General features: G+C 44.1%; 1 protein-coding gene across 1 annotated transcript in view; it reads left to right on the top strand.

Annotated features, from left to right (window-relative positions):
* Positions 1–318: 318 nt before the first annotated feature.
* Positions 319–27,156, top strand: part of RASEF (RAS and EF-hand domain containing) — a 174,996-nt gene continuing 148,158 nt past the window's right edge. Inside the window, exon 1 of the mRNA XM_063913812.1 lies at positions 319–1,252. Coding sequence (XP_063769882.1) covers positions 879–1,252 — 374 coding nt within the window. The 5' untranslated portion in view covers positions 319–878. The remainder of the gene's footprint in view (positions 1,253–27,156) is intronic.

A 27,156-nucleotide genomic window follows, 5' to 3' on the forward strand; every position in this document is an offset into this window, starting at 1 on the left:
TGGTCAATGAGTGGTTAATAAATAATACTATTGTAACACATAGAGCATACTGCTGTGTCCCCATTGATATTACAGCCTAATAACTGTAGAGGAAAACAGGAATATAATTATTGCGCAACAGGTACAGGACAAACTTTGGAATCAGACTCTTCCCGCACCAATGTGACCCTTCCCGCTGATGTACAGTGTGTTTTGTCTTTGGGGAAGGCGGAGGCTCTAGCACTACGGCAGCATATAAGTTATTACGCAAAGAGCCACCTTCTCCTACCTCCACTCCATACCTCGTAGCTGCCCGTCCACTCGCTCCCCCGCCCACAGTGTAACATAACACAAGTGCCAGCAGTGACCCGTTTCTTCCTTCCACACACAGCCCAGCAGCCGCTACCTGCTCGGGAGGGCGGCCGCTGTCTATTCTAAGAGATCGCCCTGCCCGGGTACGCACGGTGCGAACAGCAGCACAATGATATGCGGTACATGTGAGGAGAGGGACCCGCAGTGGGCATCGCGCACCTGAGGCACCGGGCGAGGGGGAATATTACAGGGCACCTAGCCAGGCACCACAGAGAGGAGAGGGCAGGCTCCAGTCCCTGTGCAGTCACCAGCTGGAGACACTTCACTGTACTGCGCTTCCTTCATGCAGTAACTTTCTTTCTGTCACTTTCTGAGTACAGGCGGCCACGTCCGCAGCTCTCCCTGCACTCTTGGCTGGGCGCTGCTGCCCCCGGGGTTCCTGCTGCTCTCATTACTTGTACTGCTCAGAATAACATACTTCTCCTGATTTACCAAAGTCGGATCCTGCTCCGCTAGCTGTATCCCTGACTGCTGCTGAGGGCTGACCATTCCCGGGTCTCTGCTGCCGTCCTTGCTCCCCGGAGTGCATGGAAGAGACGGAGGACCTGTCCCGGCTCCGCGCCCTCTTTCTGTCCTTTGACGCCAAGCGCTCCGGGCGTCTGGGACGCGGGGACTTCTCCACCCTGTGCGCGGAGCTCCGGGTCAGCCCGTCCGAGGTGGAGAAGATTTTCCGGCGCCTGGACACGGACCGGGACGGCTCCATCACCTTTGAGGATTTTGTCATGGGTTTCCGAGGAGCTCGGGGTGTTCAGCTGCCAGCAGGAAAAGGCGACCCTTCCGCCATGGGGGCACAGAGATCCCCCCGAGTCTCTGAGAGTGAGGAGCCAGAGGAGGAGCATTCAAGCCCGGCCTGGAAGGACTTTCAGCTCCGCTTGGGAGACGAGACCAACTATATTCCAAGGTCAGTCAGAGCCATCACCTTGTTACCTTCTCACAGGCTGTGTCACTATATAGGATGTACTGGGGTGACAGGTGACATGCCTAGGCATTCAGAGTTTGGGATTGACAACCTGTCACACTGACAGCTGTTGTGGACCTGCACATTCCAGCACTTGGCTGTCAGAGCATATTTTGGACTTGACTTGCAGTTGGGAGCTAGATGTGACACTAGTTTGCACTGCAAACTAGTGTCACATCTAGCTCCCAACTGCAAGTCAACTTTGCACAAACCTGGCGTAAATGTATCATTTTAAGGTTATGTATTTAAACAACAGTTTTACATGTTAAACACTGCAAAGAATAAACAGCAACCCTAAGAACTTACAGTATCATGTTCATGGCACACACTTTGCAGCTTGGCTGTTGCAGCATCGGCTACCTGGGAAGGTTCAGGCAGCCAGTTGTGACTCTATAAAGCAAAGATATTGTTTATTCAGTATTTGTCTGTTGGGTGATTCTCCAGAGAGTGAATATAAAGTCCCGTCCATCACACGCTTTTAATTTTTTTTTCCTTTTAAACTGGTCTGTTAAGAAATTGTTCTTATGTGAAAACTTAATTGCTTAGTAGCAATGCCTTATTGTATAACTTTAGACCCAATAAAATCTTAGTATTTTGGAGAAGTATGTTGTTTGAATTTGTGTAGCTGTCCCGTGCGTCACGAAGAATTGCCCTATTGTATATAGTGAAAGTGAACTGTATGTATTGCACAGGGAGCTGCCTTTGTCACATCTGGATTAGACCAAGTGCATTGGTTTACTGCAACCTGTTCAGAATTGTTAGCAATTAGACGCACACACATCGGACCAAATTATACAGATTCTTAAAATTACCGCAAAGCAATATGATCAGAACGCAATGGAACATGGCAGACCATACTGTTACTCTGTTTAACTACTTAACTGATGATTTTTACCTCCAAAAAACTCTCAGAAAGTGCCGTTTTTTTATGACTCAATAAAGTTTAAAAAGTATTTTTAATAATATAGTAAAATATTTTATTTTAAAATTGTTTTGCTCTGCTCCCCATCCCCCGTGTCCATAGGTCCCCATTATAAAATTATTTCTCACCCCCCCATTGACAGTAGACGCCCAAATGGTCTTAAATCCTAATAATAGTACCCTCCACCCCCTTAGCAGTAAAAAAATAATCCACACTGTTAAAAGTCCCCTTTTTTGTACCCCCCTTGCCCTACCCTGTGGCCAGTGGTTTTATTTATTTATTTATTATCAGTTTAACCCCCCTCTAGCATAATTAAACTTTATTCTATCCCTCCCCCATTGGTGATTGATCTCCCCCACCCTCTCCACCCCCATGGGCATACATCTCCCCCTTCCCCACATTCAGAGTGCAGTAGAGCATTTGTGTGTGTGTGGGGGGGGGGGGGGGGGGGGTTGGGGGGTGCAGCCGATCTCTGCTTACGCAGAGATCAGTCAGATAGTGCTTGGAGGAGAACTAAGTTTCCCAGCACTGTGTGACCCTGCACGGCACGGCATTCTGGGGCGCAAATTCTGCCAGTGATGTCGGCGGACAGAGATTGCTACATGACTGCTGGGGGATCTGCGTAGCCAGGGGAGATTTGTTCTGTACTTGTGGGGGTACAGAGGTAATAGGAGGTATTGCGGAGGCAGAGACACACACCCTCCCGTCCTCCTGCTGAAGCCAGCAGGAGGAGGACACGCCGAGCCACCGGAGGTGGGTGCGGGGGTCTGGGGACGTGCTACGGGCTGACCGATCAGTGCTGAGCACAGTGATTGGGACACATCCAAACACAAACCATAGGCGCCGGGTGGAGGTGGGGAAGGGGCTGAGGGCTTCCCGATCACTGCTGAGCACAGTGATCGGGACACACGGGGGACGAAGCCGCGGCTTCTCTTTGAAGTGATGCAATTCCGCGGCTAGGTGAGAGCTGCACTGCTGAGGCGGCTTGGGGGGGGGGGGAGAGGGGGCACAAACGAGTCCGATCACTGGAGCTAGCAGGGTGCGGGACCATGGATGCAGGGGATATGGCCGACTACTGGAAGATTATCTTTCAATAGCAGCCTAGTGGGCGTTTCCGACTGGTTGCATCAGATGCGACCATGTCAGAGAAAACCCAGCTTGGTGTGGTCGCATCTGATGCGACCATGCCAGGCAAGTGGTTAAGGGTTACGTGATGACAAACAAGGCAACAGCGCAGCTTGGAGTGTCTCTGATAGAAGCTGCACACTTTATGATAATTGATCTATTAGGTGGAATGGAGCATACTGATAAAACCAGGGCTGGTTCTGGCGCTCTGTGCGCCCCGGGCGGCAATAGGGGGCGTGGCTTCGTACAGGGGGTGTGGTCATTTACGCCCCCTGTACAGACTGAAATGATGTGCGGTGCGCGATGACGTCATCGCGCACCGCACAGTAAAGGACCTCTCCACGAAGGGAAACTAGATGCGTACGCGTACGCATCTAGTTTCCCTTCACAGCTGCAGCGGGGGGGCAGCGGCCAGCGGCAGCAGGGGGCAGCGGGCAGCAGGGGGCACACAGCAGCAGCGGATCTTGCCCTGGTGCAGCGCCCTCCGGATGGCGCCCTCCGCCCTCCGGATGGCGCCCTGCGCCCTCCGGAAGGCGGCGCCCCGGGCAAAAGTCCTGCTTGCCGTGGCAAGATCCGCTACTGGATAAAACAAAACATTTCAGCCTGTGGTCAGTGTAACATTTTTATTAAATGGGTTTCTAAATTTTACAAAGTTGACAAACTATGACTTGGGTCTAAATTTACTAAGATGGGAGATCTGTTTAAGATGGGATGCTGCCCATAGCAACCAATCAGATTCTACTTCTCATTTATCTAGCCCCTCCTAGAAGATAATACCTGGAATCTGATTGGTTGTTATGGGCAACATCCCATCTTAAATAGAACGCCCATCTTAGTAAATTTAGCCCTTGGTCAGGGAAGCTAGCACTGATAACGACACTACACTAAGCAATGTTCCAGTGATAAACAAACTGCTGCCCAGCTTGTTCCTGGAGGCAATGCCAGATTAATAGTGGGGCGCATGGAGTTACAGCACAAGGCCTCCATATAAAAATAGGCCCATCATCATGACAGTATGATGATAACAAGCCACCTAGCTGGCCACACCGTCGCCATAAACCAGAAGTATTAAAATTGTATTTCTAGTTTTCTCACAAAACTGCAATTTTTCTTTTTTCATGTATTTTATGAGACAGTGGGTCTGATAGTGTAGGTGTGGACACACCCATGCAGCACTGACCACACCCACACATCACTTGTCACAGCTCCTCCCCTTCTCACTATAGGCACATAAAACATTTTCAGCCCCTGGGCCACGTGGCCTTGCATCCGACCCTGCCTGGAGATATACCCAAAAATAACTGTACCGTACTGTCTTTTTTTCTAGGGAAAACCAATAAGAATTCTCCCCTTAACCACAACATAGGCTGTGACAAACTCACTATTTCTTTACAGTACATCTTATATACCGTAGCTACCAAAATTAGTGTGTGTGTGTGTGTGTGTGTGTGTGTGTGTGTGTGTAGCAACGTTCCACCATTCCAAACATTAGCACAACTGGACAAACTTTTCATCCCATCATTTTCACTCCATCCTATCTTGTAAATAGGTGTAGGTGGGTTAGGTAGGGTTACCTCCGTGTGTTGCTAGAAACATGGGGTGAGTTCATGCTATGATTTTTTTTTATGTTACTAAAACACCAGAAATAACACAACTCATCCTCCTCTCTTTTCTTCCTTTGCCTAATTTGCTAATGCCAGAGTACATTCTACAGGGGAAGTATCATAAGTTTTCTTACCAATCAGAGATCTCTATTTTGCAGGAGGGATTGTGATAGGCCTGCTTTTATGGCCATTAGCCTATCTGGTGCTTTTTACCAACAGTCACAAAAGTACTGCTTATACTGATTACTGAATTTGACATCGGACAGTGGAAGTGGTTGGCTGATGAATCTTACTGGCTTATGTGTGCTGCAGAGCCAGTCTTAAGTTGGCAAATATGGTTTGATTTTGTACATTGTGATCATTTGTGTTTGTAAATAATTTTATGTGTATGTATTTTTTAATCCCAGGCTTGACTGCAACGTTTTTTTTCTATTTAGGGACTGATTCTGAGTTAGATGCAGAGCATGCTTCTGAATCAGCACTGTGACTCCATGCACAATCAGGACTCATGCGTGGTGCAACTTAGATGCATGCGCAGTGGAAAAGCATTGCTCCAATGTGCCAGACATCGGCTACTCAGAATCAGGCCCTTCATTTTTTACTTTCTCTTTATTAAATATAAATAAAAATGTAACAGCTTCGAGCAAGTTCTTTTGTTTACCTTGCATAGCTGCTTCCTATTGTTTTGTAGTATATTTATTTGCCTTTATTTAGGCAGGAAATTGGTTGCTGTAAACCCCCCCCCCCCCCCACCCCCACAAAAGAAATGCAAAAAAACATGGGGGCAGATGTATTAAACCTGGTGAAAGGATAAGGAAGTGATAAAGCAGTGATACAGTAAGTGCAAGGTGATAACGCACCAGCCAATCATTACGAATTTGAAAAATGACAGGAGCTGATTGGCTGGTGCGTTATCACATTGTGTTTATCACTGCTTTATCACTTCTTTATCCCTTTTTCAGGCTTAATAAATCCGCCCTTAACTCTGCTCCTCTGCAAAGACCACCATCTTCTATGCAAAGCAATGCACTGTGTCAGAAATCTGGGCTCTTAAGTGCAAATAGAAGTACATGACATCACCGAAGACTAAAACTATATTACGTTTTCTTTGGTACAGTTTGTAAAATTTGAGGCTGGTAAACCTGCTCTCCAGAGTAAAGACATACTGCATTGGGGGCAATGTAGTTGGGTACGATTCTGTAAAAGTGACTTTTTGCCACCAAATTTATAGCAGCAATTTATTTGAAGGCAAAACCAGGGGGTATGTTTTAAAAAATATTGGCGCATTTCATGAACATGGGATAATATATTTCACACAGTGCAGTCTAGGTTCTCTCACTTAAGAAACTATATTTGAGGCACTTATACAAACTGGGAAACAGCAAAACAGGTTCTGTAACTTATTGAAATCAAGTAGGTTTCGCAGCGATGAGCAACAGTTGAGCAGCTGATGGCTTTCTACAATGTCTGCCACAGATCTCCTCTGCTTTACTTCTCCTCTGCTTTACTTTATGTCTCACCAAAGTTCATCTGGGACCCATCGCTTATTGCATAAGAGCTGAGGCAGAGGGTGAAGCTCAGTGGGCTAGAAAGTAGAAGCAAGACTAGACTTTATTTTATGAGTTGCCTGGAGCAGCAATATTCCACATGACACGATCTCTGCATAAGTGTCCAACACCACACACAGTAGATTATAGCACATCTGAAAACATGTAGAGGGACGTGCGCTCTGAACTGCGTGTTCTCTTTTCTTAAGAGCGGCATTATTCCTGCATATTTAATTAAAGCGGAATAAGCGGAATTGGTTATTAGATTGGTATTGCTCAGATCAATGGTACTTCCAGCATAAGGTGTTTGGTGGAGTTGAGGAATGCTACGTTAAAGTGATACCATTCTGTGCAGGTGCTGTCTTGAGTAGTAGAACACCCTGTAGAATATTCAGCCTTGAGTGGTCATTAGTGGTCTCTTCTGCTCGGCCCCCTTTGCCTCCTTCCATGCCAGCTACCCTTTAAACAAATTGCTGTTAAGTAAGCAAAGTCATTTCTGCCAGTTTCAGTTACAGTACAATTTTTAAGGGGAATGTTGCGGATGCAGTTTTTTATCTTATGCTCTCATCCTTCAGTGCTGCCCTTTCTCTTGCTAAACAGTCATACTTCAAGAACCTCATCTCCTCCCAGTCTTCCAACCCCCGGCGCCTCTTTGCCACTCTCAACTCACTCCTTTGCCCACCTCCACCTCGTCTCCCTTCCTCACTCTCTGCTCTTGACTTTGCCACGTACTTCACATCCAAAACTGGCTCCATACGTCAGGACATCACATCACAACAGACCATCAGTAACCAGCCTTCTCCCATCCCTTACCAACCCTCCCCATCCCTCGCACCAACTCTGACATCTTTCTCCCATGCATCTGGAGAGGAAGTCATGGCCCTCATTCGTTCCTGTCCCCTCACCACCTCCCCACTTGACCCTATCCCCTCTCGCCTCCTCTGCTACCTCTCTCTTTCTGCTTGTTCCCATCTTTCCCACCTTTTCAATCTCTCCCTCTCATCAGGCACTGTCCCCTCTGCCTTCAAGCATGCACTCATCTCTCCTATTCTTAAAAAACCTACCCTTGAGCCAAACACTCTCTCCAATTACTGACCCATCTCTCTCCTCCCTTTTGCCTCCAAACTCCTTGAGCGTATTGTCTACAACCGCCTTACTTCCTTTCTTTCCTCACACTCACTGCTTGACCCATTCCAGTCTGGCTTCCGTCCTCTCCACTCCACTGAAACTGCCCTTACAAAAGTATGCAATGACCTCCATGTTGCTAAATCTAAGGGACACTACTCTCTACTTATTCTACTTGATCTCTCTGCTGCTTTTGACACTGTGGACCATCCTATCCTACTGCAAATCCTTCACTCCATTGGTCTGCGTGACACTGCCCTCTCTTGGCTGTCTTCCTACCTTTCTGACCGTTCATTCTCTGTCTCCTCTCATGACTCCCCCTCCCCCTCACTTCCACTAACTGTAGGGGTACCCCAAGGTTCTGTCCTTGGTCCTCTTCTCTTCTCTCTCTATATGTCCTCACTAGGTAAGCTCATTAGTTCTTTTGGTTTCCAATATCATCTCTATGCTGATGACATTCAAATCTATCTTTCCTCTCCAGACCTCTCCCCTGCTCTCCTCACTCGTATCTCCAACTGTCTCTCTGCTACCTCTTCCTGGATGTTCCAGCGCTTTCTTAAACTTAACATGTCTAAGACCGAGCTGATAATCTTCCCTCCCTCCCGCATAACCTTACCTCCTACAATCTCATTATCTATTGATGGCACTACTATCTCCTCTAGCCCCCAAGTGCGCTGTCTTGGAGTAATCCTTGACTCCTCCCTCTCCTTCAAACCACACATTCAGCACCTCTCACAAACCTGCCGTTTTCATCTAAAAAATATTTCCAGGATCAGACCCTTTCTCACCCAGGATGCTACTAAGACTCTTATGCACTCACTGGTCATCTCCAGACTGGACTACTATAATCTCCTCCTGACTGGCATTCCTGACAAATACCTCACTCCACTCCAATCTATCCTCAATGCTGCTGCCCGGCTCATCTTCCTCACCAAACGCACTACGTCCACCTCTCCTCTCTTACTAGACCTTCATTGGCTCCCCTTCCCTTTCAGAATCCATTTTAAGCTTCTCACACTTGCTTACAAAGCCCTCACCCACTCCTCTCCCATCTACATCTCTGACCTTATCTCCCTTTACACTCGCACACGTCCTCTTCGCTCTGCTAATGCACGCCTACTCTCCTGCCTACGGATTACTTCCTCCCACTCCTACCTCCAAGATTTTTCATGTGCTGCACCACTTCTCTGGAATTCCCTACCTCTCCCCTTCAGACTCTCCACCTCTCTACAAAACTTCAAACGGGCTCTCAAGACCCACTTCTTCACCAAACCCAGCCAAATCTCATCCTAAACCTCTGTTCCATGCTCTCTATGTACCCCATCTGTCTCACCCCTGTCTGTCTACCCCTCCCAGTTAGAATGTAAGCTCTCACGATCAGGGCCCTCTTCCCTCATGTGCTTATCCTTTTCTTACTCTAATAATATTCAACTGCACCAAATCCAGCAGTCTTCTGCCACCTGATACTTATTCCAGTGTCATCTGCTGATGTAACTATGTTTATTTACCCTGTACTTGTCCTATATTGTCATCAACTGTAAGTTGCTGTTTTCCTGCTTGATTATTTGTTTATGTACTCTGTAATTGGGCGCTGCGGAACCCTTGTGGCGCCATATAAATAAAGGATAATAATAATAATAATAATAACAACAAATATAAGGTGATGTAGCTGTATCTTTGTGATAACATACAGTAGTTTTTTAAAACACCTCCATCACAAAACACAGCCACAGATACTTAACTGTACATTTTTTTTTCTGTCACTCTGTTTTTTAAATCAGTTATGCTAATTGTATTGTATTGCTACAATAATTGCACATGGTATAAGTTGTCTAGTCTCCACAATAAAAAAAAGTAAAAAATGGCAAAAGACGCAAAGTTAAGCCCATACACACTGGGAGACTTCCCCTAGTAAGCAATCAGCTATATCGCTGATTGCTAATTAGGGGCGATCGCCAGTGCATACACACTGAACGATATTGATGAACGATATTGTTCAGTGACGCCATCCCCCGCACTCCCCTAACATGCAATTCGTTGATATAGTTAAAGTTAAACTGCATGTTCAGTAGATAATGCCTGAACGAGAACGACCCGCGGGTGCGCGCGCGCATCTTTCAAGCTTAAACACTAGACAATATGAACAAAAAATCTTTTAAAAAAGATCGTTATCATTCATATCGTCTTGTGTATCACCCAGTGTGTACAGGCCTTTAGAGATATTTCTGGCTATCATGTTACTCAATGCTCTCCGAAACTGTGAAATGACAAAGTCTAGTTGGTTCCAGATAGGCATTCTTGGTAGAGTTGATAGTTTTAAAATAAGTTTTTATTTAAAAGATTACATTTCAATTTTGACTTGCGTTCTTGCAGTCAGAGTATGCTGGTAACTTTATAGAACACGCTAGTTATTCTTGAGAAGCCTCTTTACATTACAGCCATGGACGGAAGGGTCCTGGATCTGTAGAATTAATTATCCTGCAAGAAGAGTCCTTGATAAAGAATCCATCACTTTTATATGTCATCCAAAATCTTTGAATCCATTCCTGTAAGGTCTACTGTTGCTGCAGTCAAGTCCTGGTTTGTGATTCTTTGTGTTATGAAAAAATAAAGTCTTCTCAATTCATGTATATGGTGTCCTGGATAGCAAGCAGATCATGATATTCAATATTTAATTAAATTTCTTGTAAATGGAAGGCCAAAACTCTACCCCTGCACCCTCTCGCTGTAATATCCCTTTCAAATGACACAAATAACCCGGTATGGACCCGGTATATTGCCGAGTTGATACGGGTTGCTGTGCGGTGTGAAAGGGGTCACTGCCAAAATCCCGGGTCGCCTAATTCAACCCGGGAATAAAGAAGGGTTATTCCTGGGTCAGGTGCAGTGTGAACGGGTTGCCGGGTCAATGCGACTCGGGATCAGTCCATAGCATAGGCAGTGGCAGCGTGAAAATGATGATCTCCCCGGTGGAGATCTCCCTGATGCCGGCTCCATACCCACCCCCGATGACAACCCGACCGGCATATTGCCAGGTCGGGAAGCCAGTCTGAAAGGGTCCAATACCAGGTCGCACCCGGGAAGGACCCGTTTACAATTCCCGGGTGCGACCTGGCATTGCGATGTGAAAGCGGCATAAATTAATTCCTGGTATTACGCCTCACAGCCATGTCCAAACTCATTCGGGGAAATTTAGAAAGAGATTGTATCCAGAAAGCTTTTTCTCTCACTGCAGCTTTTTTCCTTCATTGAGAAAAAAAGGACATTCATTATGGCCATGTGCTGACTACAATTGTCTAAATGAAATTACAGTAACTACTGATTCCCTCTTCCACTGTGAGTCAATACATTCGACGCCAAAGTTGAAAAATACGAGGGGATACTAAAAAGTCTTCAGCCTCACCAAGAAGAAATTAGCTAGAGCTCTGAAACTTACAGACTATTCCACGTATACACCCCGAAGTGCAACACACTTTGCTCAGCGTTTCTGGAGTTCTTTAGCCTTTCCAAAAAATTTTTTAGAGTTTAATTACTCAAATACTGCTCTGCTGCTGATATCACCTCCGAATCATTGGTAAACGTTTCACTTTCAACGTTTTTCTAAGGTTTGGGAACAGGAAATACGTAGTTTAATGGAGCATAATCTGGTGAGTAGGATGGAAGGTCTGTGCACTCTAACCCCAAATCCTTCAAAACATCCTCTGTCTTGCCAACCTTGTGATCAGGCGCATTGTCCTGCAAAAAGAGAACACCTTTGCTCAGTTTCCCTCACCTTATCACCTTCAATGCATGCTTTAATCTGCACAGCAAGTTAGAATAATATTCAGCATTTATTGTTTGGCCCTTTGGGGGATAGTCAGTCAGTAAAATGCCTTTCAAGTCACAAAAAAAAGTTGCCATTACCTTTCCTACAGACATTTGAGTCCTGGATTTCCATGGAGAACTCAAGTGCCACCACTGCATGGACTGCTGTTCCGTCTCTGGATCGAAGTGATTTATCAACAGTGTCAAGTCGTTGCAAAAAAATCATCACCAGATAGCTCAAAATACTGCAAAACCCACTTGGAAGTGTCCATCATTTTTATTTCTCATCGGCGTTCAAATATTTGGACACCCGCTTGGCTGACATCTTCTGCATATTCAAGAGCTCATGGATTATGAACCCAACACGTTCCTTGGATATCTTCAGTGTCTCAGCTATTGTTTTAGGCAAGGTTCGCCGAACTGTCAAAATAAAGTCATGAACATAGGGGGTGATTCCGAGTTATTCGCTCTCTAGCTGCTTTTAGCAGCATTGCACACGCTAAGCCGCCGCCCTCAGGGAGTGTATCTTAGCTTAGCAGAAGTGCGAACGAAAGATTAGCAGAATGGCGAATAGACATTTCTTAGCAGTTTCTGAGTAGCTCCAGACTTACTCAGCCATTGCGACCAGCTCAGTCCTTTTCGTTCCTGGTTTGACGTCACAAGCACACCCAGCGTTTGCCCAACCACTCCCCCGTTTCTCCAGCCACTCCTGCGTTTTGCAACTCGAACGCCAGCGTTTTTCCACACACTCCCATAAAACGGCCAGTTTCCGCCCAGAAACACCCACTTCCTGTCAATCACACTACGATCAGCACAGCGATGAAAAAGCTTTGTTATGCCGTGAGTAAAATACCTAACTTTTGTGTAAAATAACTAAGCGCATGCGCTCTGCGAACCTTGCGCATGCGCAGTAAGCGACTAATCGCAGTATAGCGAAAATCGGCAACGAGCGAACAACTCAGAATGACCCCCTTAATCAACAATTTTGGGTGTGGTCACTGTTGAAGGCCTCCCAAATGATGCTGCATCTTCAGTCTTGCAATCTGCATGCTGAAAGTTGGCACACCATTTCATCACGGTGAAATATGAAGGTTACTTCATGACAGCCCAGAGTTCCACATTTAAAGATACTTACCCGACCCCTGTCTGTCGGGATTCTCTGCATTGGGATGCAGGTGTCGGTCATATGGCCACGGCATCCCATTCGATGGGATATCGTATGTGTGCTGTCTGAAGATTGGCATTTTACTATAAGAAAAGGATGCTCTTTCTGTCAGCAGTGACAAAATAATGCCACTGTTAAAAGAAGTGGGTTAGATCGAGGACTTATCAGTTTCCCCTTGTATGTCTGTCTGGAATACAGTACTTCTTATATATTCTTGAAAGAAACACAAGAATCATAACATCTTCTTTTCTTCCCAAATAACAGCGGGTACAGATGTCATCACCTCTGTTATATCTAATTTGAAAACTTTTGTTGCAGAGGATCTTTATCCTGTACTTTTCAAATGGCGGACGATTCTAAATATACAATTTATAACTGACTGGATAAATCACAGCCACCTCACTACGCATCCATGGCTCTTCCGAGCAAGCTGTAATAGGGATCTGCGATAGATATATATATATATATATATAAAGTCCAGAATGACCCGGCACTCTTATGCCCTTTGGATAAAAGTAATTTGCTCACGGTGCCTTCCCTCCAGGTAGCAGCCCAGGGATATATAGAAACAGAATGGGCGGCACTCCAAGTCTTGATTCAAGTAAGGTAAAGTGCAAAGACTTTTATTAGTCAACCACACATGATCTACGTTTCGGGGCTGCGACCCCGAAACGTAGATCATGTGTGGTTGACTAATAAAAGTCTTTGCACTTTACCTTACTTGAATCAAGACTTGGGGGTCTATTCATGTAGAAAATGAAATCAGAATTGCTACTTATCACTATACATCGCATCGCTTCGATGCGATGTATAGCCGTGATAAGTAGCAATTCATGTATACTTACCCTTCCGTCGATGCGCTGCGGTGTCTGGGGCTCCCGCGGTGACGTCTTCTCCGGCGGTCCCTCCCTGCGATGCGCAGAGTCCAGCGACGATCCCTTTGCGCATGCGCAGCTCAGTGACCTCCCGGCAGGCCGCAGTGGTTGCTGGGAGGTCGGGGGGCGGAGCCAGCACGAGGTGCCGAGCAGCGATCAGGGAAGCATTGAGCTTCCCTGATGTCTCCGCACCGCAGTTCAGGTTACGCCGTCCTCAGATGGCGAACCTGAACTCCATGGAGAAGCGGAAAGCAGAGCTTTCCGCACCTTCATGAATCGTACTCACCATACAAAGGTATGGTGATGCGATTCAGGCACAGAGCGGGGGTACCGCTGGAGAAGTCAGAGACTTCTCCACGGTAACCAGCTCTGTGAATTGCGGTAAGCAGAGAAAAGCCCTGTTTACCGCAAAACAGGGCTTTTCTCTGCTTCGTGAATAGACCCCTTGGAGTGCCGCCCATTCTGTTTCTATATATATATATATATATAGATAGATAGATGTGATGGCGGCACTCTCGGATTTCTACAAAGCAGTAACGGAGACCACTCGGTTCTGCTTAGACTAACGTTTCGGTTTTAATCAACCGTCATCAGAGGATACAAAATACAATATAAAACAATCTTACCTTTATACTCTAAAGAACACCCTCGTGCACCGTCCCCGGCTTGCGCCGCCGGACTTACTTCCGGGTACGTCATCACACAGAGACCACAGGGTCAACGTGACGACGTTTGCCCGCCCAGTGAACAAAACCATCACCATGGTAACAGTAAAACATAACAGGATCATTTGCGGAGCTGGAAATTAGGTTACAATCATAATTTAGATACTTTGTGAAATTCTACATACCGCAATGTTGAAAAGTCATGTAAACCTAACTCAACCATACCAAAATTACAGTTATGATGGTTATTGAAGAAATGCATATATATAATTTTACAGGAAACAAGTAAGTGACAGCGTCTCATTGAGGCCATTAGGAGCCACCATGTTAAGCCGGTGTATCCAACGTGCCTCCTTCTGCAACAGTATCTTCTGTCTATCCCCCCCTCGTTTAGTTAAAGGGACCTGCTCCAACATCTTATACCGAAGGGTGGCAAGACTGTGCTGGTGTGCTCTAAAATGTTTAGCAACCGGTTGGTCCACTTGCTTACCCTCCAGTATCTGTTTTATAGCACTCCTGTGTTGACCCATGCGCACTTTAAATGGGCAGGACGTTTTGCCTATGTAATAGAGCCCACATGGGCATTTAATGCAATATACTATAAAATCACTTGTACAGGTGAGAACTTGTTTAATCTTGATTTTAACGCCGGTGTGCGGATGTGTGATGTAATCACCGGTCTCCAGATACTGACAAGTCACACAGCCAATGCATTTATAATTCCCTGGTTTTTTGGTCAGAAAAGTGGCCGCCTCTGCAGCAGCATATCGTGAGATGTCATTGTGTACAACAGCATCTCGTATGTTGCTGCCCCTCCTATAGCATGACATCAATTTGCTAGAACTAATGCTAGAGAGATCTGGGTCCCTCTGTATTATAGGCCATAATCTTTTGGCTGTTTTATTAATTATGTGACTCGATGTAGTATAATCAGTCACACAAACAAACACATCCTGAGCCTGTTTTTTAGGTGCTGTAACTGTGACGGGAATTTTAGGTTGAGACATGGCCTTTTGTCTGGCTGATCGTAACAATTCACTGTTATACCCCCTCTCCAAAAATCTGGAAGTCATAAGTTCCATTTGCCTATGCTCTTCTTCTGTACTGCTACAAATACGATGTACCCGTAGGTACTGTGAGTACGGGAGACCACTTTTCAAGGGTTTTGGATGATGGCTGGAGGCTAATAGTAGACTGTTAACATCAGTCGGTTTTTGGTAAATGGAGGTGATAAATAAGCCATTCTTTCTAACTATTTTCACATCCAGGAAATTAATGGTTTCTGCCTGTATATCAAAAGTAAATTTGATCGAATCATCCATCAAATTTACTTGGTGCATCATATCTATAAAGGTCTCACGTGTCCCTGTCCATAGCATGAATACGTCATCAATATAGCGAGTATACATCGCTATATTGGATTTATACTGGGGATTAGAAAAAAATAATGCCTGTTCCACACAGAACATAAAGGCATTAGCATATGCCGGTGCGGCACAAGACCCCATCGCACAGCCTTTTATTTGTTGAAAAAATTCATTATTAAATAAAAAGTAGTTCCTGTTAAGTATAAGATGCATTAGATCCATAAAAAATTGGATCACAGGACCTGTAAATTTGGGATTACCATCTATGAGGTTGCTTACTGCTTCCAGTCCACGGCTATGTGGAATGCTGGTGTACAGGCTAACAACGTCAGCCGTACATAACCAACAAGTTTCTGGGAGATTATTTACCTCACGTAATTTTTGTAAAAAAGTGGAGGTGTCTTTTAAGTAGGTTACCTCACTCTGTATTACAGGCTGCAAAAAATAATCAACATATTTAGATACATTAGTATACAAAGAGCCCCTAGCTGATATTATCGGCCGTCCCGGGGGACGGACTGGATCTTTATGTAACTTGGGGATTGTGTAAAAAACTGGCACACAGGGTGCCGGAACCATGAGTGCTGAGCGTGTGCTGTTGGAAATAACCCCCTCCTTCACAGCTTTATCTAATATCAAACTAAGCTCATTTGTATATTTACTCGTGGGATCAGATACCAATCTGACATAGACAGAGGTGTCATTTAACTGTCTATAAGCTTCATGCTTATAGTCGACGAGATCCTGTACCACTATGCCTCCCCCTTTATCTGCGGGGCGCACAGTGATATCAGGATATGTCGAAAGATGATGTAGAGCCTCCCGTTCAGCTGGTGTAATGTTAGAGGCATAATTTTTACTGTTAACATCACAGGTATCTATACAATCAGATAGAGTTTTAGTAAATACCTTAATGGCCGCATTGGTGGAGTATGGATCAAAGGTTGATTTTGGCCTCACGGGACAATCATCCAACTTTGATACATCAGGCTTAGAATTAAAGAATTCCTTGAGGCGTAATTGCCTGTTAAATCTACATAGATCCACCTTACTATCAAAAGTCTTGTGTGGATTAGTGGGCACAAAATTCAGTCCTTTAGATAGTATGCTGACTTCAGCATCAGTTAATGTCCGTGAAGACAGATTGTATACTACTTCTTGGACTTTGTTCCTCTTCCTCCCTTCCCTTTCGCATTGCCTGCCTCGTCTGGTTCTTGTTCGACCGGTCCTTCTCGTTGTGCCCTGGTTTTCACTCCTAAAGGGACTTGCTGCGTTCGTGGACGTCGCTGTGAAGAGGCAGCGTCAGATTCGCTGTTAGAGGTGCCACTGGAGGTTTCCCCTTCCAGCGGGAAGCGACGAGATCTTCTGTATGGCCGTTGTCGATACGGGTGGGTTTTAACTGATGGATTATTGGCCCACATGTAGACTTTATTTTCCACATAGTCCTTTGTGACAGTAGCCAGCTTCTTGGTCTTAAATTTAATAAGGTCATTTTTGTATTTCTCCACCTGTTGTGTTAACTTGGACATCCAATCACCATTACTGTCAGCATGCAAGATTGGCAGAGTGGTTGATTCCAATTCTCTGATCTTTATCCGGGTCTGTAAGTGGTGGAAGAGGCCACCAGGGAGTTAGAACAGACCCGGATAAAGATCAGAGAATTGGAATCAACCACTCTGCCAATCTTGCATGCTGACAGTAATGGTGATTGGATGTCCAAGTTAACACAACAGGTGGAGAAATACAAAAATGACCTTATTAAATTTAAGACCAAGAAGCTGGCTACTGTCACAAAGGACTATGTGGAAAATAAAGTCTACATGTGGGCCAATAATCCATCAGTTAAAACCCACCCGTATCGACAACGGCCATACAGAAGATCTCGTCGCTTCCCGCTGGAAGGGGAAACCTCCAGTGGCACCTCTAACAGCGAATCTGACGCTGCCTCTTCACAGCGACGTCCACGAACGCAGCAAGTCCCTTTAGGAGTGAAAACCAGGGCACAACGAGAAGGACCGGTCGAACAAGAACCAGACGAGGCAGGCAATGCGAAAGGGAAGGGAGGAAGAGGAACAAAGTCCAAGAAGTAGTATACAATCTGTCTTCACGGACATTAACTGATGCTGAAGTCAGCATACTATCTAAAGGACTGAATTTTGTGCCCACTAATCCACACAAGACTTTTGATAGTAAGGTGGATCTATGTAGATTTAACAGGCAATTACGCCTCAAGGAATTCTTTAATTCTAAGCCTGATGTATCAAAGTTGGATGATTGTCCCGTGAGGCCAAAATCAACCTTTGATCCATACTCCACCAATGCGGCCATTAAGGTATTTACTAAAACTCTATCTGATTGTATAGATACCTGTGATGTTAACAGTAAAAATTATGCCTCTAACATTACACCAGCTGAACGGGAGGCTCTACATCATCTTTCGACATATCCTGATATCACTGTGCGCCCCGCAGATAAAGGGGGAGGCATAGTGGTACAGGATCTCGTCGACTATAAGCATGAAGCTTATAGACAGTTAAATGACACCTCTGTCTATGTCAGATTGGTATCTGATCCCACGAGTAAATATACAAATGAGCTTAGTTTGATATTAGATAAAGCTGTGAAGGAGGGGGTTATTTCCAACAGCACACGCTCAGCACTCATGGTTCCGGCACCCTGTGTGCCAGTTTTTTACACAATCCCCAAGTTACATAAAGATCCAGTCCGTCCCCCGGGACGGCCGATAATATCAGCTAGGGGCTCTTTGTATACTAATGTATCTAAATATGTTGATTATTTTTTGCAGCCTGTAATACAGAGTGAGGTAACCTACTTAAAAGACACCTCCACTTTTTTACAAAAATTACGTGAGGTAAATAATCTCCCAGAAACTTGTTGGTTATGTACGGCTGACGTTGTTAGCCTGTACACCAGCATTCCACATAGCCGTGGACTGGAAGCAGTAAGCAACCTCATAGATGGTAATCCCAAATTTACAGGTCCTGTGATCCAATTTTTTATGGATCTAATGCATCTTATACTTAACAGGAACTACTTTTTATTTAATAATGAATTTTTTCAACAAATAAAAGGCTGTGCGATGGGGTCTTGTGCCGCACCGGCATATGCTAATGCCTTTATGTTCTGTGTGGAACAGGCATTATTTTTTTCTAATCCCCAGTATAAATCCAATATAGCGATGTATACTCGCTATATTGATGACGTATTCATGCTATGGACAGGGACACGTGAGACCTTTATAGATATGATGCACCAAGTAAATTTGATGGATGATTCGATCAAATTTACTTTTGATATACAGGCAGAAACCATTAATTTCCTGGATGTGAAAATAGTTAGAAAGAATGGCTTATTTATCACCTCCATTTACCAAAAACCGACTGATGTTAACAGTCTACTATTAGCCTCCAGCCATCATCCAAAACCCTTGAAAAGTGGTCTCCCGTACTCACAGTACCTACGGGTACATCGTATTTGTAGCAGTACAGAAGAAGAGCATAGGCAAATGGAACTTATGACTTCCAGATTTTTGGAGAGGGGGTATAACAGTGAATTGTTACGATCAGCCAGACAAAAGGCCATGTCTCAACCTAAAATTCCCGTCACAGTTACAGCACCTAAAAAACAGGCTCAGGATGTGTTTGTTTGTGTGACTGATTATACTACATCGAGTCACATAATTAATAAAACAGCCAAAAGATTATGGCCTATAATACAGAGGGACCCAGATCTCTCTAGCATTAGTTCTAGCAAATTGATGTCATGCTATAGGAGGGGCAGCAACATACGAGATGCTGTTGTACACAATGACATCTCACGATATGCTGCTGCAGAGGCGGCCACTTTTCTGACCAAAAAACCAGGGAATTATAAATGCATTGGCTGTGTGACTTGTCAGTATCTGGAGACCGGTGATTACATCACACATCCGCACACCGGCGTTAAAATCAAGATTAAACAAGTTCTCACCTGTACAAGTGATTTTATAGTATATTGCATTAAATGCCCATGTGGGCTCTATTACATAGGCAAAACGTCCTGCCCATTTAAAGTGCGCATGGGTCAACACAGGAGTGCTATAAAACAGATACTGGAGGGTAAGCAAGTGGACCAACCGGTTGCTAAACATTTTAGAGCACACCAGCACAGTCTTGCCACCCTTCGGTATAAGATGTTGGAGCAGGTCCCTTTAACTAAACGAGGGGGGGATAGACAGAAGATACTGTTGCAGAAGGAGGCACGTTGGATACACCGGCTTAACACGGTGGCTCCTAATGGCCTCAATGAGACGCTGTCACTTACTTGTTTCCTGTAAAATTATATATATGCATTTCTTCAATAACCATCATAACTGTAATTTTGGTATGGTTGAGTTAGGTTTACATGACTTTTCAACATTGCGGTATGTAGAATTTCACAAAGTATCTAAATTATGATTGTAACCTAATTTCCAGCTCCGCAAATGATCCTGTTATGTTTTACTGTTACCATGGTGATGGTTTTGTTCACTGGGCGGGCAAACGTCGTCACGTTGACCCTGTGGTCTCTGTGTGATGACGTACCCGGAAGTAAGCCCGGCGGCGCAAGCCGGGGACGGTGCACGAGGGTGTTCTTTAGAGTATAAAGGTAAGATTGTTTTATATTGTATTTTGTATCCTCTGATGACGGTTGATTAAAACCGAAACGTTAGTCTAAGCAGAACCGAGTGGTCTCCGTTACTGCTTTGTAGAAATCCGAGAGTGCCGCCATCACATCTATCTGTATAGCTTTCTTAAGCTTGGAGGGCACCCGGTGAGGTGAATTTCTTTACAGGTACGAGTGCCGAATATTCCTTTTCTATATATATATATATATATATATACATATATACACAGTAGATATACACACACACACACACACACACACACACACACACACACACACACACACACACACACACACACACACACACACTATATGGACAAAAGTATTTGGCCACACTTGTTAATTATTATATTCAGATGTTTAAATCAGATCCATTGCCACTGGTATATAAAATCAAGCACCTAGCCAAGCAGTCTCCATTTGCAAACATTTGTGATATAAAATGGGTTGTTCTGAAGAGCTCAGTGACTTCAAGCGTGGTACTGTGATAGGATGCCACCTTTGCAATAAGACGGTTTGTGAAATTTCATCTCTGATGGATATTCCGCGGTCAACTTTAAGTGATATTATTAGAACAAGTAAAATCACAGAGCGTGGTCAACGCCTGCTAAGGCGCATTGTGTGAAAAAGTCACCAACGCTCTGCTGATTCCATAGCTGTAGAGTTCCAAACTCTTCAAACTGGGAGCTTAATGGAATTTCATGGCCGGGCAGCTGCATGCAAGCCTCATATCATCAAGTCCAATGCCAAGCATTGGATGGAGTGGTATAAAACACATCGACACTGGACTGTGTATCAGTGGAAACATGTTCTGTGGATTGATGAGTCACGCGTCTCTGGCAGTCAGATGGGCGAGTCTGGGTTTTGCAGGTGCCAGGAGAACATTACCTACCTGACTGCATTATGATTAGTTTGGTGGAGGAGGCATAATGGTATGGGGCTGTTTCTCAGGGTTTGGTTTAGGCCCCTTATCTCCAGTGAAGGGCAATCTTAATGCTTCCGCAAACCAAGACACTTTGTTGCAACAGTTTGGGGAAGGCCCCAATGCACAAAGCAAGGACTATAAAGTCATGGGCCGGGATGTAATGCAGTGCAAGTTTGTAGTCATTTTTTATTTTTTACAGGTACCCTAATAAATTCTACTGGAGAAGGGGACGTTAATGGCAGCGTGGGATGTAGGTAAGTATGTGTAGGTGTGTACAAGTGTGTGTTAATAAAATTGTACTTTCACGGTGTGTGTGTTTATTGTAATATTTATTTTGTTGTGGAACTACAGGTACAAGTGGGCCCTTTAATGCTCTGCATGCTGGCACTCGTGGTTCTCCAAGTACAAGCATGTGAGGGAGACTTGCTGGGACCTGTAGTTCCACAGCAAAAGACAATCTTTCTTTCTTATTTTACACATTTTATGTCCATCAGCCTGGCACCCACCGCCCACAGGTGCCAGGGACAACCTCGGGCTTCATCCCTGACCCTTGGGTGCCTGGAGGAGGGCCTTTTTATTGTAGGGATCCCCACTCCCCCAGGGAACCCGGCCAGGGGTGACTAGTTGGGGGGGGGGGGGGGGGGTTCTGCGGCTACAGGGACCTATATAAAAGTGTCCCCCAGCTGCGGCATTACCTCCCTAGTAAGTAGAGCCCGGTGCTGGTTGCAAAAATACGGGGGACCCCTACTTCTCCCCCCCTCCCCCTCTTATTACCCTAGTAATACTCTCAAAGAGCCCGGGGCTGATTATGCTTGTACGGGGAAGGGGAGGAGCATGGACAGATCTCACTGATCTGTGCATGTTTCTGACAAACTCGCCAGCCAGAAGCTGGTCTATTTATTGGCAAGTTTTTTTGGTAATGTTTTGTGTGCGAGTTACATACTCGCATTGCATTACTTTGCCCGAGATCTGTTGTATTGGAAAAAATCTGGATGGTTAAGTTTGCAAAACGTGCGAGTTTAGCACTAGACTCGCACATTCGTGCAAAATCGCACTCCATTACATTTGGCCCATGGTTTGCACAGTTTGATGTGGAAGAACTTGACTGGTCTGCATAGAGCTCTGGTCTCAGCCCCATCGAGCACCGTTGTGATGAATTGGACCAGAGATTGCGAGCCAGGTCTTCTCGTCCAGCATCAGTGCCTGACCTCACAGATGCTCTACAGCAGGGATGGGGAACCTTCGGCCCTCCAGCTGTTGTTGAACTACCCATACCAGCATGCCCTGCAACAGTTTTTGCATGGCCAAATAGCAAAACTGTAGCAAGGCATGCTGGTATGTGTAGTTCAACAACAGCTGGAGAGCTGAAGGTTCCCCATCCCTGCTCTACAGAGTGACTGGGCACAAATTCCCATAGAAACACTCCAAATCTTATGGAGAGCCTTCCAAGAAGAGTAGAAGCTGTTATAGCTGCAAAGTGGTGACCAACTCTATATATCAAAGTGAGACTTCTGTCTCTCTCTCTCTCTCTCTCTCTCTATATATATATATATATATATATATAGTTTCCACTGACTAGGAGAAGCCACTCTTCCTGCTGAGGATTATCCACGAAAACGAAATTGTGGCTTATACCGAACTCAGCATTATTGTATTACTGTTTGCCTTACTGAGTTGGCATATTCAATACAAACCTTGCTGTGGAATCAGCTCATTCTTTATTACATCTGTTATTGCAAAGCCTGTTTTACTGATGTGGGATTAATACGATCATTTATTGGTCATCTATTCCTTTATGTTCTTCCGACTTGTTTTTGATATTGAGCCCCTGATGAAGTCCAGTTGGACGAAACGCGTTGGGTTTCTGGTTCGGATATAAGAACATCGGATATGCAATAATTATGAAAACCACAATGGACTTACCAGTTATCCGCAATCTATGGTGTTTATATCTGATGTCTGCATTTTGATTATGTCAGCCATTTGTTATTCACTGTGATTGTTGAATACTTTTATATAAATATATTAAAAAATTATTTTAAAGTGATTTGTGGTCAAATTCTGGAAGATATCATTGGGTTCAGCTTCCTTAGACACCACCCCTTTCTCTGCATATATATATATATATATATATATATATACATACATATCAGGGGAATAGGGCACAGGTAAGTATTGAGAAAGGCATCGGTTCACAAACTGGGGTTGCTCGGGGACCTTGCATGGGTGCCCTGGGTTGGTGGTCCGGGACCAATTCAAATTGTTTGTATTCGGCAAAACCAGTAATTATGGCTTCCGGTCATGAAATATATGGACAAACAGAAGCGAATCATATCCCTCACCACATAACTGAACTGTCAATGACATATTAACACAATTTACTTAGTTTAGTGTTTTTTTCTGAATGTCGCAGTAAGAAACTTTTATCTCAGGGGTGGTGTGAAAAAAATTCTGATATACTAGGGCAATGTGATTCAGAAAAGTTTGGGAACCACTGGAGTAAAGTATTTGTTTCAGTAGGAGCAACAATATTATTATAATTATTATATTTTTTTTTAAGTGGATGTTTATTTTCTATTGCATATTTTGCATAGAGACCAGAAGATAATATTCATTTGAAAAGTGTGCAAATTTATAATTGCTTACCAGGGGTACCACAAAGGTGTGAAAGCTATTTTGCATTGTAATGGTAATCTTCACATAGGTCTAGATCTGGTGATTTATTTTCATGATTTAGCCTTTATTATATATAGTGTTTTGCAATTCACCAGAAAATCACAACAAAACTACAATTTTTACCTAATCGGAAGCTATTATATTCTGTCCTGACAACCGATCAGTGGTGGAACGTGAGCGTTGGGCCCATGTGCAGAAATATAGTTTGGACCCTCCTCCTCCATCCCAACCCAATTTCAAAATATGCCACACGGCAGTGGGTGACCGCAGAAGGCAGGAAGAGGCTGGAACATAGTAGCCTCTGCTCCGTCTGTGACGAGGCCCCCATCCCTTATACTTTCCTCAGTTTGGCACTCGATTAGGCAGACTCTGACAGTGCCAGTTACACCACCTTTATTTCACAGACAACAGTGAATCAGAAATGTACAGCTGTCTGCTAATTAGAGGCAATATTTGGCTGTGATCATCAGCACTGATAGGTGGCATGACTCCTCTATCGGTTCAGAGCATACAAGGTCAGCCCTGCCTCCCTAAGGTAAGGAGCAGGTCCCTCAGGTATAGAGGCCCACCCTGCTCTCTGCACTTGGCCATTCATATGACATTGCTCAAAATGGTCGGCAGCGGGGTCAGGGGATAATTAATTGCTGGGCAGCAGTGAGCCCTTAGTCCTCTGGGGCCCTAGTGCAATGCACCTGCTGCACCAATGGTAGTTCCGTCTCTGCAACAGATAAATAAATTGTCAGGCTGATTGAAGAGACAGGAAACTCCCAAACAACCAAAGTGCGATCGGCCATAACCTTGCTAAAATAAATAAAAATAAAAATAGAAAAATTAGTTTTGATATATCTGTTATGTAACAAAAATGTGAATACTGGACTTATCACTGATGTATAGTCATAGCCATAATGGTTATTTCAGTAAAACTGAAATAGCGAATATCGTAGGCTATGTAAGAAGAGCATCGGGAAATAAAAGTGAATGGAAATATACATTCCTTTACAGCACACAAGCAAATATTCAGATTGTCCTTTATCAGTACTGTAACTCATATTTGCTCTCCTAGGTAAATATTTTATGTAAAAGAAACGATGTATGAGGAACAGCAGGGAGAAATGATCATAGGTCATCTTCGTTGTGGTCTGTTTTTTCATTCATGCAAACATTAGAACTTATCTTCTGCCTGATAGTACTCGGTTCTAAGATGTTAGTCCCAGCACTTCTTTTCTGGCTGATGCAATCTTTTATGGATGTGTTTGTCGTATGAAGGCTTGTTCACACCTTCAGTACAGTATGTATGTTTTTGCAATTTTCACATGTAAAAAATGTATGAAAATAGCACTGAAAAACGAGCTAGCCCTACAAAAGGGTATCCGTTTGGATAGTCGACCATGTTATGGTCGATAGTCATTAGGTCGACCACTATTGGTCGACATTGACATGGTCGACACATGAAAATGGTCGACACGTGAAAAGGTCGACATGCGTTTTTCACATATTTTCTTTTGTGGAACTTTTCCATACTTTACGATCCACGTTGACTACGATTGGGAACAGTAACCTGTGCCGAGAGCAGCGGTAGCAGGGCGAGCGAAGCGAGCCCTGCGAGGGGACGCGGTGCACTAATTGGGGTTCCCCGTCACTTTACGCAGAAAAAACTCATGTCGACCTTTACATGTGTCAACCTTTCATGTGTCGCCCATTTTCATGTGTCGACCATTTGTCCATGTCGACCATGCTAACTTAATGCCTGTCGACCATAACATGGTCGACCATTCATACCGGAACCCTGCAAAAGTAATCTGTTGTGCTTATCTGCTTCTTCCAGGAATACGACAATGGTCAGGGGTTCTCAAACAGCAGACATAATCACAGTTCATAATGACATTACCCATAATGCCACAATATGTTTTAGAATGAGAAATAAGCTTTATTTATAGCACCCTTAAATAGTATGTAGCTATTCTTTGTATAAAAACTTATAGTACACTGAGAGTAAGTTTTTAATACAGAAATACAAGACTTTTTATGTGTTATTGATCCTCCTTTATAGCATTGAGAAGTGTACAGCCCCATTTCATTTTTCCAGACGCTTCATATGACAAAAGTCACCTCAAGAGCACTGCCCTATGTTTGGACCTTCTTATTTATTATTTAGACCTTTCCTTTTTCTCCTCATAGATTACTACTTACTTGACTCTTATTTCTGTATAGTAAATTCTGTTATTCATGACATTGAAGAATATTGGAATTACTGGTTTTCAACTCCCAATTTCCCAAATTTATACATCAGGAACTTCTCCTGGGATATTGCAGTGCTTCATCTACAAAAAGTGTATAGACCACTGGTTTCCAAACTTTTTTGAATCACGGCGCCCTAGAGTATGAATATTTTTACGGCACCACTAGGTCAGAAGATTCTTATTGAGAAATTTATAGAAAAATATTCAATTAATTAAATTGTGCTTATGCATCATCTGTAGGTTTAGTTGTGTTGTGAGGGACAACATTTCCTTCTATTTGTCCACATATTTTGTGATGGATAGCCACTAGCACTGTTTTTTCCTATTACATTGACCATAAATAATTTGAATTGTTCCTGGACAACCAATACTTTGCACCCTTGCAAGTGCCCTGAGGCACCCCAGGGTGCCTATGCACACAGTTTGAGAACCACTGATGTAGACTGTAAAAGGTGTCCCATTGTTAGTATCGGCTGAGTTCTGATTAATGTTATTTCTGTCTTTGATGTACTGTATGTACGAGGAACATACAAAAGATTAGTATTAGGAACAGTTTTAAATGAGTGCAATTTCCGGCACTTACAACAAGGTGTAATACCTTGTATTTCTCACCAATATCAAATTTATACAGTATTCTTTCATCCATAACCAGGCACATAATTTTGGAAAGCTACTTTCCATATGCTATTTTGCGATCCATTCACTTCCAAAAAGTTGTTACAATCCTGGATTTTATGTCCTCTAGGCTCTAGCATTTAATAATAAGAACATCTTGATACCTGTTGATTTTTTTTCCCTTTCCATTATCTAGAGCAGTGGTTCTCAACCTCAGTCCTCAAGTACCCCCAACAGTTCATGTTTTCCAGATCACCTAGCAGTTGAACAGGTGTATTCATTACTCACTGGCACATTTTAAAAGACCCACAAGTGGAGCAAATTATTTCACTTGCAATCCTGTGAGGAGACCTGGAAAATATGAACTGTTGGGGGTACCTGAGGACAGGGGTGTATTTAGGGGTCTGAGCGCCCCTGGCAAAGTAAGGAACAGGCGCTCCCCACCTCCTCCACCCAGGGATACAGAAGGGGGAGTTACAGATAGGCTGAGGTCAGGAACACTGAGGGAGAATTACAGGAAGGGTGCG

The sequence above is a fragment of the Pseudophryne corroboree genome, chromosome 1 (genome assembly GCF_028390025.1).
Source record: "Pseudophryne corroboree isolate aPseCor3 chromosome 1, aPseCor3.hap2, whole genome shotgun sequence".
NCBI lineage: Eukaryota > Metazoa > Chordata > Amphibia > Anura > Myobatrachidae > Pseudophryne > Pseudophryne corroboree.